We start from the raw sequence: 13,142 nt of genomic DNA, 5'->3' as shown, positions 1-13,142 counted from the left end.
AGAGCGTGTGTGTGCACACACTCTCCTCACATGCTTATTTGCCATCTGTATATCTTTTTTGGTAAAGTATCTGTTACAGTCTTTTGGCCCATTGTTTAATTGGGTTGCTTGTTTTCTTATTGTTGAGTTTTTTTAACTTTTTTTTTTTAATGTATATTCATTTTGAGAGAGAGAGAGGCAAGCAGGGAAGGGGCAGAGAAAGAGGGAGAGAGAGAATCTCAAGCAGGCTTCGTGCTGTCAGCACAGAGTCCAACGTGGGGCTCAAACCCATAAACCCTGAGACCATGACCTGAGCCGAAATCAGACGTTTAACTGACTGAGCCATCCAGGTGCCCCTCTTATTGCTGAGGTTTTTTTTTTTTAATGTTTTATTTATTTCTAGGAGAGAGAGAGAGAGACAGCGTGAGCAGGGGAGGGTCAGAGAGAGAGGGAGTCACAGACTGAAACAGGCTCCAGGCTCTGACTCGAACCCATGAACCGCGAGATCATGACCTAAGCGAAAGTCAGACGCTTAACCGACTAAGCCACCCAGGCGCCCCTCTTATTGCTGAGTTTTAAGTTCTTTATATATTCTGGCTAACAGTCCTTTATCCTATATCCTCTATCTCAGTCCTGTATCTCTTGCAATTATTTTTTCCGAGTCTGTGGCTTGACTTTTCATTTTCTTGACAGTGTCATTGACAAAGCAGATGTTTTTAATTATATTGAAGCTCAGCTTGTTAACTATTTCTTTACAGATCATACTTGGCATTGTACCTAAAAAGTCATCTCCCGGGGCGCCTGGGTGGCTTAGTCGGTTAAGTGTCCGACTTTCACTTAGGTCATGATCTCGCGGTTCGTGGGTTCGAGCCCCGCGTCGGGCTCTGTGCTGACTGCCGGCTCAGAGCCTGGAGCCTGTTTCAATCTGTGACTCCCTCTCTCTCTGACCCTCCCCTGCTCATGCTGTCTCTGTCTCTCTCTCCTAGAAATAAATAAAACATTAAAAAAAAATTAAAAAAAATAAAATAAAATAAAAATAAAAAGTCATCTCCCTACCCAAGGTCATCTACCTTTTCTGTTCTCTTCTGGGAGTTTTTCAGTTTTGCATTTAATATCTAAATTTGTGATCCACTTTGCATTAACTTCTGTTAAAGACGTAAGGTCCACATTCTTTCTTTTTTTTTTTTTTTTTAAATGTTTTATTTACTTCTGAGAGAGAGAGAGAGACAGCATATGCAGGGGAGGGTCAGAGAGAGAGAAAGATACAGAATCTGAAACAGGCTCCAGGCTCTGAGGTGGCTGTCAGCACGGAGCCCGATGCGGGGCTCAAACACATGAACTGTGAGATCATGACCTGAGCCGAAGTCGGACGCTTAACCGACTGGGCCACCCAGGCACCCCTCTTTTTTTTCTTTTTTGAGAGACAGAGAGAAAGCGCTCGTGCAGACATGCACACAGGGGAGGGGCAGAGAGAGAGGGTCAGAGAATACCAAGCAGGTTCTGTGCCATCACCCCAGACCCTAATGTGGGGCTCAAACCCACAAACCATGAGATCATGATCCGAGCTGAAACCAAGAGTCAGTGGTTTAACTGACTGAGCCACCCAGGCACCACCCCCCCTTTTTTTTCACATGTGGATGCTCCAGAACTATTAGCTGAAAATTTCAGACTATTTTTACCGTATTGTGTTGCCTTCACTCCTTTGTCAAAGATCACTTGACTATATTTATGGGGGTCCATTTCTGGGCTTTTTATTCTATTCTGTTGATCTATTTGTCTGCCGTGTTGCCAACACCACACCGTCTTGATTACTGTGGCTTTATAGCTAAGTCTTAAAGTTGAGTGGTACTGATCCTCTTTGTTGTTTTCACTACTGTGTTAGCTATTCTGGGCCTTTACCCTCTTTACTCAGTTTGTGTTGAAAATAAAATAACGCTGGGATTTTTATTTGGGTTGCACTGAATCTATAGATAAAGTTGGGAAGAACTGACATCTTTTTCTTTTTATGTTTATTTATTTTGGGAAAGAGACAGAGGGAGCGCATGAGTTGGGGAGAGGCAGAGAGAAAGAGGGAGAGAGAAAATCAGAAGCAGGCTCTGTGCTGTCAGAGGAGAGCGACTCAGGGCTCAATCTCACAAACCGTGAGATCATGACCTGAGCTGAAATTAAGAGTCGGACGCTTAACTGACTGAGCCACCCAGGTGCATCAAATGATGTCTTGACAAAACTGAATCTTCCTGTTCATGAACATGGACCATCTCTCCATTTATTTAGTTCTTGGATATCTTTCATCAGGTTTGTAGCTTTTCTCCTATAGGCCTTGTACATAGTTTGGTGTATTTTTAACTTACAAATTTCACTTTCTTGTATGCTACTGGAAATGGTATTATGTTTTTAATGTCAGTCTTTTTGTTCATTGCTGCTATATTAAAAGCATAGACTTCGTATATTAACTTTATATCCTGTAACCTTATTATAATTGCTTAGGATGTCCAGGAGGTTTTTTTTGTCAATTATTTTGGGCTATGTATATAGATGATCATATTTTCTGTGAACAAAGACAGTTTTGTGTCTTCTGTCTCAATCTGCATACTTTTTATTTCCTGTTCTTGCCTTATTGCATTAGCTAGGACTTCTGGAACAATGTTGAAAAGCAGTGGTTAGGGGACTTCCATGCCTTGTTCCTGATCTTAGTGAGAAAACTCAAGTTTTTCACCCTTAAATATGATGTTAGCTGTAGGGTTTTTGTAGATAGGCTTTATCTTTATCAAGTTGAGGAAGCTACCCTCTATTCCTAGTTTACTTAGAGTTTTTATGATGAATGGGTGCCAGATTTTATGATGAATGGGTGCACTCCCAGGATAAATCCTACTTGGTCATGGTGTATAATTCTTTAAACATTGTTGGATTTGATTTGCTAATATTTTGTTGAGGATTTTTGCATCTATGAAAATGAGAAATATTGGTCTATAGTTTTCTTTTAGTGTCTTTGTCTGGTTTGGGTATTAGGATAATGTTGGCTTCACAAAATTAATCTGGAAGGATTCCCTCTTCCCTCTTTTGAAAGAGATTATAGAGAATTGATAAAATGTTGTCCTTAAATGTTTGGTATAATTTACCAGTAAACCCATGTCAACCTGGTATTTTCTGTTTGGAAGGTTATTGATTGTTGATTGAATTTCTTTAATGTCCATGGGATCTATAGTGATGTCCCATCTTTCACTTCTGATATTAATAGTTTATGACTTCTCTCTTTTTCGTTTAGATTGGCTAGAGACTTTTTAATCATTATGGTCTGAATGCTGGTGTCCCCCATGCCAATTCATACATTGAACTCTAACCCCCACAATGATGGGATTAGAAGGTAGGACCTTTGGGAGGTGCTTAGGTCATGAGGGCAAGAGCCCTCACCATTAGGATTAGTGCCCTTATAAGAGACACTAGAAAGCTAGTTCACCCACTCCATGATGATAGGACACAGTGAGAAGTCAGCACTGTGCAAACTGGGAAGGGACCTTCACCAAAACTTGACTATGTGGGTGCCCTGAACTTGAATGTTCAGCCTCCAGAACTCTGAGGAATAAATTTGTTTACAAGCTACTCAGTGGTATTTTGCTACAGCAGCCCATATGGACCAAAATATGTTTTGCTGATATTTTCAAAGAACCACCTTTTGGTTTCATTAATTTTCTCCACTAATTTCCTGTTTTTAATTTTATTGATTTCTGCTCTAAATCTTTTTATTTCTTTTCTTCTATTTACTTTGGATTTAATTTGCTCTTCTTTTTCTTTTCCTAAGGTCGAAGCTTAGATTATGGATTTTAGATCTTCCTTCTTTTCTAATATATGCATTCAATGCTATAAATTTCCATCTAAGAAATGCTTTTGCTGCACACAAATTTTGACAAGCTGGGTTTTCATTTTCATTGAAAATATTTTAAAATTTCTCTTGAGATTTCTTCTTTGACTCATGTGTTATTTAGAAATGTGTTGTTTAATCTCCAAGTATTTTGGAATTTTCCAGCTATCTTTCTGTTATTAATACCTAATTGAATTCCTTTTCTTTATTAGATAGGCTTCACGCCCAGTGTGGAGCCCACTGTGGGGCTTGAACTCATGACCTCGAGATCAAAACTGAGCCAAGATGAAGAGTCCAACACTTAACCAACTGAGCTACCTAGGTACCCTTAATCTAATTCCATTTTGATCTGAGAGCAGACATTGTATTACTCCACTCTTTTAAATATGTTAAAATGTTTTATAGATCTAAATGTGGTCTGTCTTGGTAGATCTTCCATATAAGCTTGAGAATAGATATTTTGCTATTGTTGGATGAAGTAGTCTATAGATGTCTATGATATCCAGCTGACTGATGGTGTTGTTGAGTTCAACTATGTCCTTACTGATTTTCTGTTTGGTAGATCTATTTATTTAAAACAATTTTTTTAGGGGCGCCTGCGTGGCTCAGTCAGTTAAGTGTCTGACTTCGGCTCAGATCATGATCTCACAGTTCATGAATTCGAGCTCCGCGTTGGGCTCTGTGCTGACAGCTAGCTCAGAGCCTGGAGCCTGCTTCTGATTCTGTGTCTTCCTCTCTCTCTGACCCTCCCCTGTTCACACTGTCTCTCTCTGTCTCTCAAAAATAAATAAAACATTAAATTTTTTTTTTAATTTTAAAAAATATTTATTCATTTTTAAAAGGGGGGGGGCAGAGAGAGAGGGAGACATAGAATCCAAAGCAGGTTCAGGTTCCAAGCTGTCAGCACAGAGCCTGACGCGGGGCTTGAACTCACCAACTGTGAGATCATGACCTGAGCCAAAGCTGGATGCTTAACTGAGCCACCCAGGCATCCCCTACTTCTTTTATTTTTAATAAATTTTTAAAATTTCTGAGAGAGAGAGAGCACACAAGCAGGGGAGAAGAGCAGGAGAGAGAGAATGTCTCCACACCGAGTGTGGAACCTAAAACAGGGCTCGACCCCACAACCCTGGGATCATGACTTGAGCCAAAATCAAGAATTGGACACTCAGCTGACTAAGCCACCCAGGTGCCTCGATCTGTCTATTTCTGATGGAAGGGTATTAATGTCTCCAACTATAGTACTGGATTCATCTAATTCTCCTTGTAGTTCTGCAAGTTTTGGTCTCAAATATTTTGATGCTCTGTTAGACACATACACATTAAAGACCACTGTCTTCTTGTAGAACTCTTTTATCATTATGTAATGTACTCTTTATCCCTGATAACTCCAGACTCTGAAGTTCACAACATTAATATAGCTACTACCACTTTCTTTTGGCTAATGTTGGTATGGCATACCTTTCTCCATCTATTTACTTTTAATTTATATGTATCTTTAAGTGGGTTGCTTATAGGGTCTTGTTTTTTGATCCATTCCGACAATCTCTGTCTTTTAATTGGTACATTTAGACCACTGACATTCAAAGTGATTACTGATATGGTTAGATTATATCTACCATATTTGTTACTGTTTTCTATTTGTTGTCCTTGTTTATTCCTATTTTCATCTTCCATTCTTTCTCTGCCTTTTGTAGTAGTAACTGAGCCTTTTACATGAGTCCATTTTCTCTCTTTTCTTAGCTCATTAGTTATGCCTTTTCACTCTTTAGTGACTGCCCTAGATTTTGCAATATGCATTTATAACTAATCCAAGTCCATGTTCATGTAACACTATACTGCTTCATGGATAGTGGGAGTAGCTTGTAACAGAATAATTCTAATTCCTGTCTTCCTTCCCATGTATCATTGCTGTCATTTATTTTACCTGTATATAAGCATACATAAGTTTTATGTATGTATAAGTATGTAAATTATATACATAATATAGATGAATATAAGCATACCTAATCGAATACATGGTTGCTATTGTTAGTTTGAACAAATGGTTATCTCTTAGATCAATTAAGAATCAACAAAAATAGGGGCGCCTGGGTGGCTTAGTCGGTTAAGCGTCCGACTTTCACTTAGGTCGTGGTCTCGCGGTTCGTGGGTTCGGGCCCCGCGTCGGGCTCTGTGCTGACTGCCAGCTCGAAGCCTGGAGCCTGTTTCGGAGTCTGTGACTCCCTCTCTCTCTGACCCTCCCCTGCTCATGCTGTCTCTCTCTCTCTCCTAGAAATAAATTAAAAAAAAAAAAAATTAAAAAAAAAAAAAAGAATCAACAAAAATAGCAGGGTGCCTGGGAGGCTTAGTCGGTTGAGCGTCTGACTTTCGCTTAGGTCATGATCTCGTGGTTCATGGGTTCAGGCCCCACGACGGGCTCTGTGCTGACTGCCAGCTCAGAGCCTGGAGCCTGTTTCAGTCTGTGACTCCCTCTCTCTCTGACCCTCCTTGCTCACGCTGTCTCTCTCTCTCTCTCCTAGAAATAAATTTAAAAAAAAAAAAACATTTAAAAAAAAAGAATCAACAAAAATAGGGACACTTATCTCACTCAGAAGAGTGTGCAGCTCTTGATCTTGGGGTTGTGAGTTCAAGCCCTATGTTGGGTATAGAGAATATTTAAATATTTTTTTTAAAATTTTTAATGTTTTATTTTACCTTCATTTATTCCTTCTCTAATGCACTCACTTTCTTAATGCAGATTTGAGTTCTGGACCTATATCTTTTTTCTTTTCCCTGAAGAACTTTTAACATTTCTTGCAAAGCAGGCCTACCAGCAATACATTGCCTCAATTTTTGTTTGAGAAAGTCTGTTTTTCCTTCACTTTTTTTTTAAGTTTATTTATTTTGAGAAAGAGAGAGAGAGAGAGAGGCAAAAGAGGAGGAGGGACAGAGAGAGAAGGAGAGAGAGAATCCCAAGCATGTTCTGTGCTATTAGCACACGGAACCCGACATGGGGCCCAATCTCACAAACTACGATACGAGATCATGACCTGGGCCAAAATCAAGAGTCGGACATTCAACCGACTGAGCCACCCTGAAGGCGCCCCTTCTTTCATTACTGAAGGATAATTTCACAAGGTACAGAATTATAGGTTGGTGGATTTTTCTCTCAACACTTCAAATAATCCAACCCACTTTCTTCTTGCCCGTGTGGTTTCTGAGAAGTTGGATGCAATTCTTATCTTTGTTCCTCTAAAGGTTAAGATCGTTTTTCCTCCAGCTTCTTCCAGAACTTTTGCTTTGATTTTCTGTACTTTGAGAATATGCCTAAGTGTAGTTTTTTATGACATTTAATATTCTGCTTAGTGTTCACTGGGCTTTGTGGATCTGTGGTTTAGTATCTGACTTTAATGTGGGGAAATTCTTGGTCATAATTGTTTCAGATATTTCTTCTGTTTCTTTCTTCCTCTTCTGGTGTTCCCATTACATATACGTTACAGCTCCTATGTTGCTCTACAGTTCTCAGATGCTCTGTTCTGGTTTTTATTTTTTTCTTCCAGTCTTTTTTTTTTTTTTTCTCTTTGTCAGTTTTGAAAATTTCTATTGGGATATCCTCAATCTCAGTGAGTCCTTCCTCAGCTGCATCAAGTCTACCAATAAGCCCAGAAAAGGCATTCTTCATTTCTTTTTAGTGTTTTTAAATTTCTAGCATTTTTGGTTCTTTCTTAGGATCTCCATCTCTCTGCCCATCTGTTTTTGCATGTGGTCTACTTTATCCGTTAGGGTCCTTAGCATATTAATGACAGCTGTTTTAATTGCTGATCAGTCCAATGCACCTGCCACATCTGAATCTGGTTCTGATGCGTTCTCTGTCTCTTCACACTGTGTTTTTTGCTTTTTTATTATGTTCTGTTATTTTTCTTTTTTTTTTTTAATGTTTTATTATTTCTAGGAGAGAGAGAGAGACAGCATGAGCAGGGGAGGGTCAGAGAGAGAGGGAGTAACAGACTGAAACAGGCTCCAGGCTCTGAGCTGGCAGTCAGCACAGAGCCCGACGCGGGGCCCGAACCCACGAACCGCGAGATCATGACCTGAGCGAAAGTCGGACGCTTAACCGACTAAGCCACCCGGGCGCCCCTATGTTCTGTTATTTTTCTTGAGAGCCAGCCATGATGTCCTACGTAAAAAGAACTGCTGTAAATAGGCCTTTCGTAATGTGATCGCAAGGTGTGGGAGTACAGGAAGTATTCTATAGTCCCATGATTAGGTCTCATTAGTCTGTTAGAGAGCCTTTACCTCTGGACTGTGAACTCCATATGCACTTCTCGGTCCTGTGTCCCTACCCACCCTTAGATGGGACAGGATGATTCAGAACTCTCTGGAGTGGGATATTTTCCTCTGCCCAGGTCAGTTAGGCTCCGATAAAACCCTAGCACATTAGGTTCTGTTGAAACAGTTCCTCGTAAGAGCAAAATGTTAAGAACAGAATGTTCTGGCATTTTTCAAAAGCAGTTCCCTTTCCCGTACCCCTGCCAGAAGCACAAGGGGCTTTTTCTCTGAAATTCATTGTGAGGACCAAGTCAAGATCCTGGAGGTAAAATTCCCAAAAGTGTGGGGGCCTCTTCTGTGACTGAGTCCCTCTGGAATTTTTAACTCTCAGAGCTGTCCACACTGGAGCCTCCAGCAATTTGTCAATTATGGTTTAGGTTTTCCTACCCTAGCGTTGGTTGTGGGGGAAGCTTCTGCTCATAAATGTTTGCCGTTTAAGTTGTGATTCTCCGTACCTACCTGACTATCTCTCCAATTTGGGAGTGGCAGTTAGCCCTGTGGCCTCACTTCTCTTAAGGACATAAGAAAAGCTGTTGTTTTTCTGGGTTGTCCTGCCTTTTACTTGTCATTAGGACAGACTGGTGACTTGTAGGTTCCCTGCATGCTGGACTGGAAACTGGAAGTTATGAATTTCATGTTCACTGAAGCCAATTTGAGGTGGGCCTCTGCTATTTGCAAACAAAAATATCCCAATAAAAACAGTAGTGCTTACAGCGCTTTCCTATGTCCAAGCACTTTGCTCACTGTTAACTCTTTTCATGAGTAAACCAAGGCCGAGAGATGGGATGCTGATTACTAAAAGTTAAAAAAAGGTAGAAGAAACAGCCTGGGCCTCAGCTCAGAGAGAAGCAATCCAATCCCTTTATTTTACATATAGAAAAAACAGGCCACATTCTCATACATTCTGGGTGAAACTTCTGCAGAAGATGATTTAATAACATCAATCAATTGTAAACATACAGAGCCTTTGACCCAGCAATGCTACTTCTAGAAATAGATCCTACTCACACATGTGCACACGTATGCTCATTGTGGTGCTATTTCTAGGAAGAATCAGGAACAGTCTAAATATCCGACAACAAGGAAAAGATTAAGTTGATTCTGGTGTACACTGCAGTGGAATGGTTCACAGTCAACCAGAAGAATGAGGTGGATTTTCAGGTACCCTACAGAAGTTCTCCAAGATATGGTGTTCAATTAAAAAGAAAAAAAAGGCAGGACTCATAAGAACATGGAGAGCATGCTCTCGTTTACATAAAACACAAAATGAGGAACTGGTACACGTGTGCATGTACACGTGTAGGTATGCAATACACAGACAGAGGGATGGAAAGGCTGCACACCGCACCATCCGATGAGTGATCTTTGTGTTTTGTTTGTGTCTTTCTGCATTGCAGCGATGCACTACAATGCATTTACATATTACCTGACCAACAGACCCACGAACAAAACCAGGGGACAAGCGGGGACACACAACATGATAGAGGAAGATCTGGTCCAGAACTCAGACCTCCTGATTCCTACCCTGGACTCATTCCTCTACCGCTTCTGAATCTCCACGGCTGTTGCCTCTACTCACAGCCCCTGTTATAATCACAGCAGCCACTATTTATCTTGGAGTCAGGTCACTGCAGCCCTAGCAGGTACGGACTACCCTCATGCATGTTTTACAGATAAAACTGAGGCTCTGGGAGAGGAGGTTCCTGTATTTGCAACCTTTGGTCTAATCTAAAGAGAAAGGCCTCTGTACCCAGGCTTGCAGTCCCTCGTACCCAGAAGCCCCTCAGGAAATGCAGGATGACCTAAAAGAACTGACCTGATACTCCTCCTCGGTAAGGCCCTCAGCCAGGGCATGCTGGCGCAGCTGGTCTGGGTCCTGGGCACGGAAGAGGCGGCTGAGCAGGGCATAGATGTAGGGAGCCTCAGGGGAGGTCTGCAGCAGCACAGCCAGGCCTCCGTACCAGGCGGCCCGGGACAGATGGTGGGCATACAGGCGCTCTGTGGGTGACAGCAGGCGGAAGGCCTCGCGGCAGTCCAGGCTAGACACACCGATGTCATTGGGCAGGATGTACTGGGCGTCCGCCATGGGCCCTGCTGAGAACCATCACCATCATCACAGCCATCATTTAGCACACACCTAGCTCTGCTCTCTTGTGGTCTCATTTAATCCTCCCCCAAAACCCATTCACCAGATATGCTAACTGAGGCTTACAGGTTAGGTGATTCCCCCAAGGATACTACAAAATACATCGGTGGGTCACATTTGGCCTGGGGCCCCTAAACCTTAAAGAATGAATTCAACTACCAGTATTACAGATGGGGAAACCGAGGCCCAGAGAGGTTAGAAGCTTTGCCTAATCACACACGGGAGAGATCAGAAGCTGAGACCCTCATCTCTAGACTCCCCGCGGGGGGGCCCTCAGCCTCCCCTCCTCCTTCTCTGACTTTCTGGCCTCCTCTTCAAAATTCTCCTGAATTCTGAATTCTTCAATTTCACCCACCACTGTGTTCACAGAGTTCCATGCTACCAGTTGGAAGACCCAGGTTCCAAACCTGGTTCAGCTCTAGAGTTCTAAAATCAAGTCAGTTTTCACTTTTCCGTGCCTCCGTTTCCACCTCTGTAAAATGGGGGTGATGATAACGCCAACCACACCGGGACGGTGTGCAAGCTGTCTCACTCTCATCCTTCTAACTACCTTTTCCTTGGCCCTCCATCCTCCTACCCTCTCCCTGTGCTCGGCCAGGAGCGGCACAGAGCCGCAGAAGTTCGGAGCTGGAAGAAAACTCATTTCACAGACGGCGAGACTGAGGCTTAGAGAGGCCAACAAACTTACCGAACTCTCACAGCCCCGTTCGGACCCAGGATCTCCCAATCCAGGGCATTGTCCATACCGCCCTCGCTTCCCCACCACTCCGGATGCTCCGCCCCAATAGCGCTAACTACCGCCCCCCCCCCCGCCTCCTCGGGTTAACTCTTTGCTGCCCGGAGGGTTCCTTGGCACAGGGGCCACAATGAATGTGGAAGGGGTACTCGATGGAAGACAGAAAAAGAATGATCTTGTGTTCGGTCCAGACTCGCTCTGTCCCCCGAGGACGACGCATTGTGACCCCAAAACCCGGGCGCCGCGCCTCACCTGCAGCAGCTGCTCGGATCGCAAACTCACTTCCTGCTTCCGGCTCCCCCATTCATTGGGGCTCCGCGAACTCCGCCCCCCGCGGCCAATTGTCGGGCCTCGGGGTCCGGATGGGCGTCAGCTCCAGCCAATAGGCGCGCCTAGGCGCAGTCCGTCGGCCCGCCTCTCCCCGCCCCCGGGCCCTACTGGGTCGCGCGGGGGCGGCCCCTGCGGCCTTGGCCTTTGTCAGCGAGGGCGCTCGCGCGGGCCCCTAGAATCTGAGTGGCTGGCCTGGCCGCGGCCTAGTCCCGGCAGACTGGGCTGACAAGGTCCCTCCGAGCCTGGACGGGGCGGTATGGGTGTTGTGTACGGAGCACAGGGACTCGCCACCCCCTCCCGAGTCCCAACCCGGCTCTGCTTCGGGTCCCCCACCTCAGTTTTGCAGGTGGGAACCTGCACAGTGGAAGTCATGTGGCCCCCTCTTCCCTACTGGAATCGAGGGTCAGGGGGTGGAGACGCTTAGGAGACCGACCCTACAGTGCAAGCTGCTGGGCTGGGGCTAAGGTGGTCACACCCTTGCGGGGACACGGAGAAACGCCCTCGAGTGCTTCACTGCCCTGCCATCGGCTCGCCAGGGGCCTGGGAGGCAACTGCTAAACATCTCTGAGCCTTTGTTTCCTCGGCTCTAAGGGGCGAGAGGCTGCGGGTGACCCCGAAAAGCAAAGCTGGGCCTGAGGTCCACTTTTGCACGTCTGGCTGGACTCACAGAGGGTGTCCTGGGTGGGGCATGGCGGGACAAGTGCTGGCACCAGGCCTGGGGTGAATGGGGAGCACTGTGAAGGTCCTGGGTCAGTGTGGGCAGAGCCGGGCCATCCGAGGTCGACTCAGCCTCCACTGCCTACTGGCTGTGTGGCCTTGGGTGGGACACTTTACCTCTCAGAGTCTTGGCTTCCTCAGCCAGAAAACCGGGCTGGGCTAACACTTGTCTTATCCCACTCCCACTCCGAGGGATGTTGTAATCCTGAGTGAAGTGATGAGTGGGCAGTCTGCCCCCTAGTGTTGTGCCCAGAGGGACTGGGGAAAGGGAATACTTGAAGTCCACATACTCTCCTTGCCATACTTGTGTCTACACCTGTCCACCATTGGCACTAGTTTCTCATTTATGAAAATGCCCAAGGCCCTGCTTGACACACCAGTACTTACTGTTGGCTCTGATGCTGATTATCATTACAAGGAGGAGCTCAATAAATCGGTCTATGTCCTTAGGAAAGTCACCCCTCTTCTTCCCTGTGCCTCAGTTTTGTCTTTAAGATGGGTACGTTTCCTTGACTTGAGCGAATTTGAAATGTGCACCAGTAAAGGAGGTAGTATTCTCCAGCCACCAGTGGGCAACTCAGGCTAGCAAAAGATCCCAGTACTCCTGGGACCCTTAACCAAGCTGTGTTCTTATGATCACAGTTAATAGGAGCACATGAGGTCCTGGGTTAGCAGCTTAACATGGAGGATGTTGCATTCTTGCAAAAACCCTGATAGGATATCATCTTATCGACAGCAGGAGGTGGGGAAATTGAGGTTAATAGGTTCCTTGACTTTCCCAAGGCCACCCAGCCTATCCTCAGGTGTCCCTGAACAGGAGACTAGCCTTACTGATACCTTCCACCACACCGTCCCCTCCACTTTCCCCAAAACACACACACACACACACACACACACACACACACACACACACACACACACAGTATCATACAGAGCAGTCCACTCACTGGAGTCATGACCATCCCTAGCCTTGGTTCCTCCCCATGGAAATGCAGGAGGGGTATGTGAGAAGGTAACAGTAAGTACCTACTGAGTTACAGGGGCTCTCTGTACAGTCACAATCA

General features: G+C 44.6%; 1 protein-coding gene across 5 annotated transcripts in view; it reads right to left on the bottom strand.

The window, feature by feature from the left end:
- DPP3 (dipeptidyl peptidase 3) overlaps positions 1–11,405 on the bottom strand; it is a 38,222-nt gene extending 26,817 nt beyond the window's left edge. For 2 of the 5 annotated variants that reach the window (XM_039244862.1, XM_039244863.1), the window contains exons 1-2: positions 11,284–11,405; positions 9,966–10,243 (exon numbers count right to left, since the gene is read on the bottom strand). In XM_039244862.1, the coding sequence (XP_039100793.1) occupies positions 9,966–10,243; positions 11,284–11,335 (330 nt within the window). In that variant the 5' untranslated portion in view covers positions 11,336–11,405. Of the gene's footprint in view, positions 1–9,965; positions 10,244–10,983; positions 11,060–11,283 lie in introns of those variants that run through there. The other 3 variants (XM_039244864.1, XM_039244865.1, XM_039244866.1) reach the window with 3 other exon arrangements.
- Positions 11,406–13,142: the final 1,737 nt, after the last annotated feature.

This window comes from Hyaena hyaena, unplaced genomic scaffold (assembly GCF_003009895.1).
Source record: "Hyaena hyaena isolate Hyena2069 unplaced genomic scaffold, ASM300989v1 scaffold_248, whole genome shotgun sequence".
Classification (NCBI taxonomy): Eukaryota; Metazoa; Chordata; class Mammalia; order Carnivora; family Hyaenidae; genus Hyaena; species Hyaena hyaena.
The sequence above is the reverse complement of the archived record's forward strand: the minus strand, read 5'-3'. Positions and strand labels throughout refer to the sequence as shown.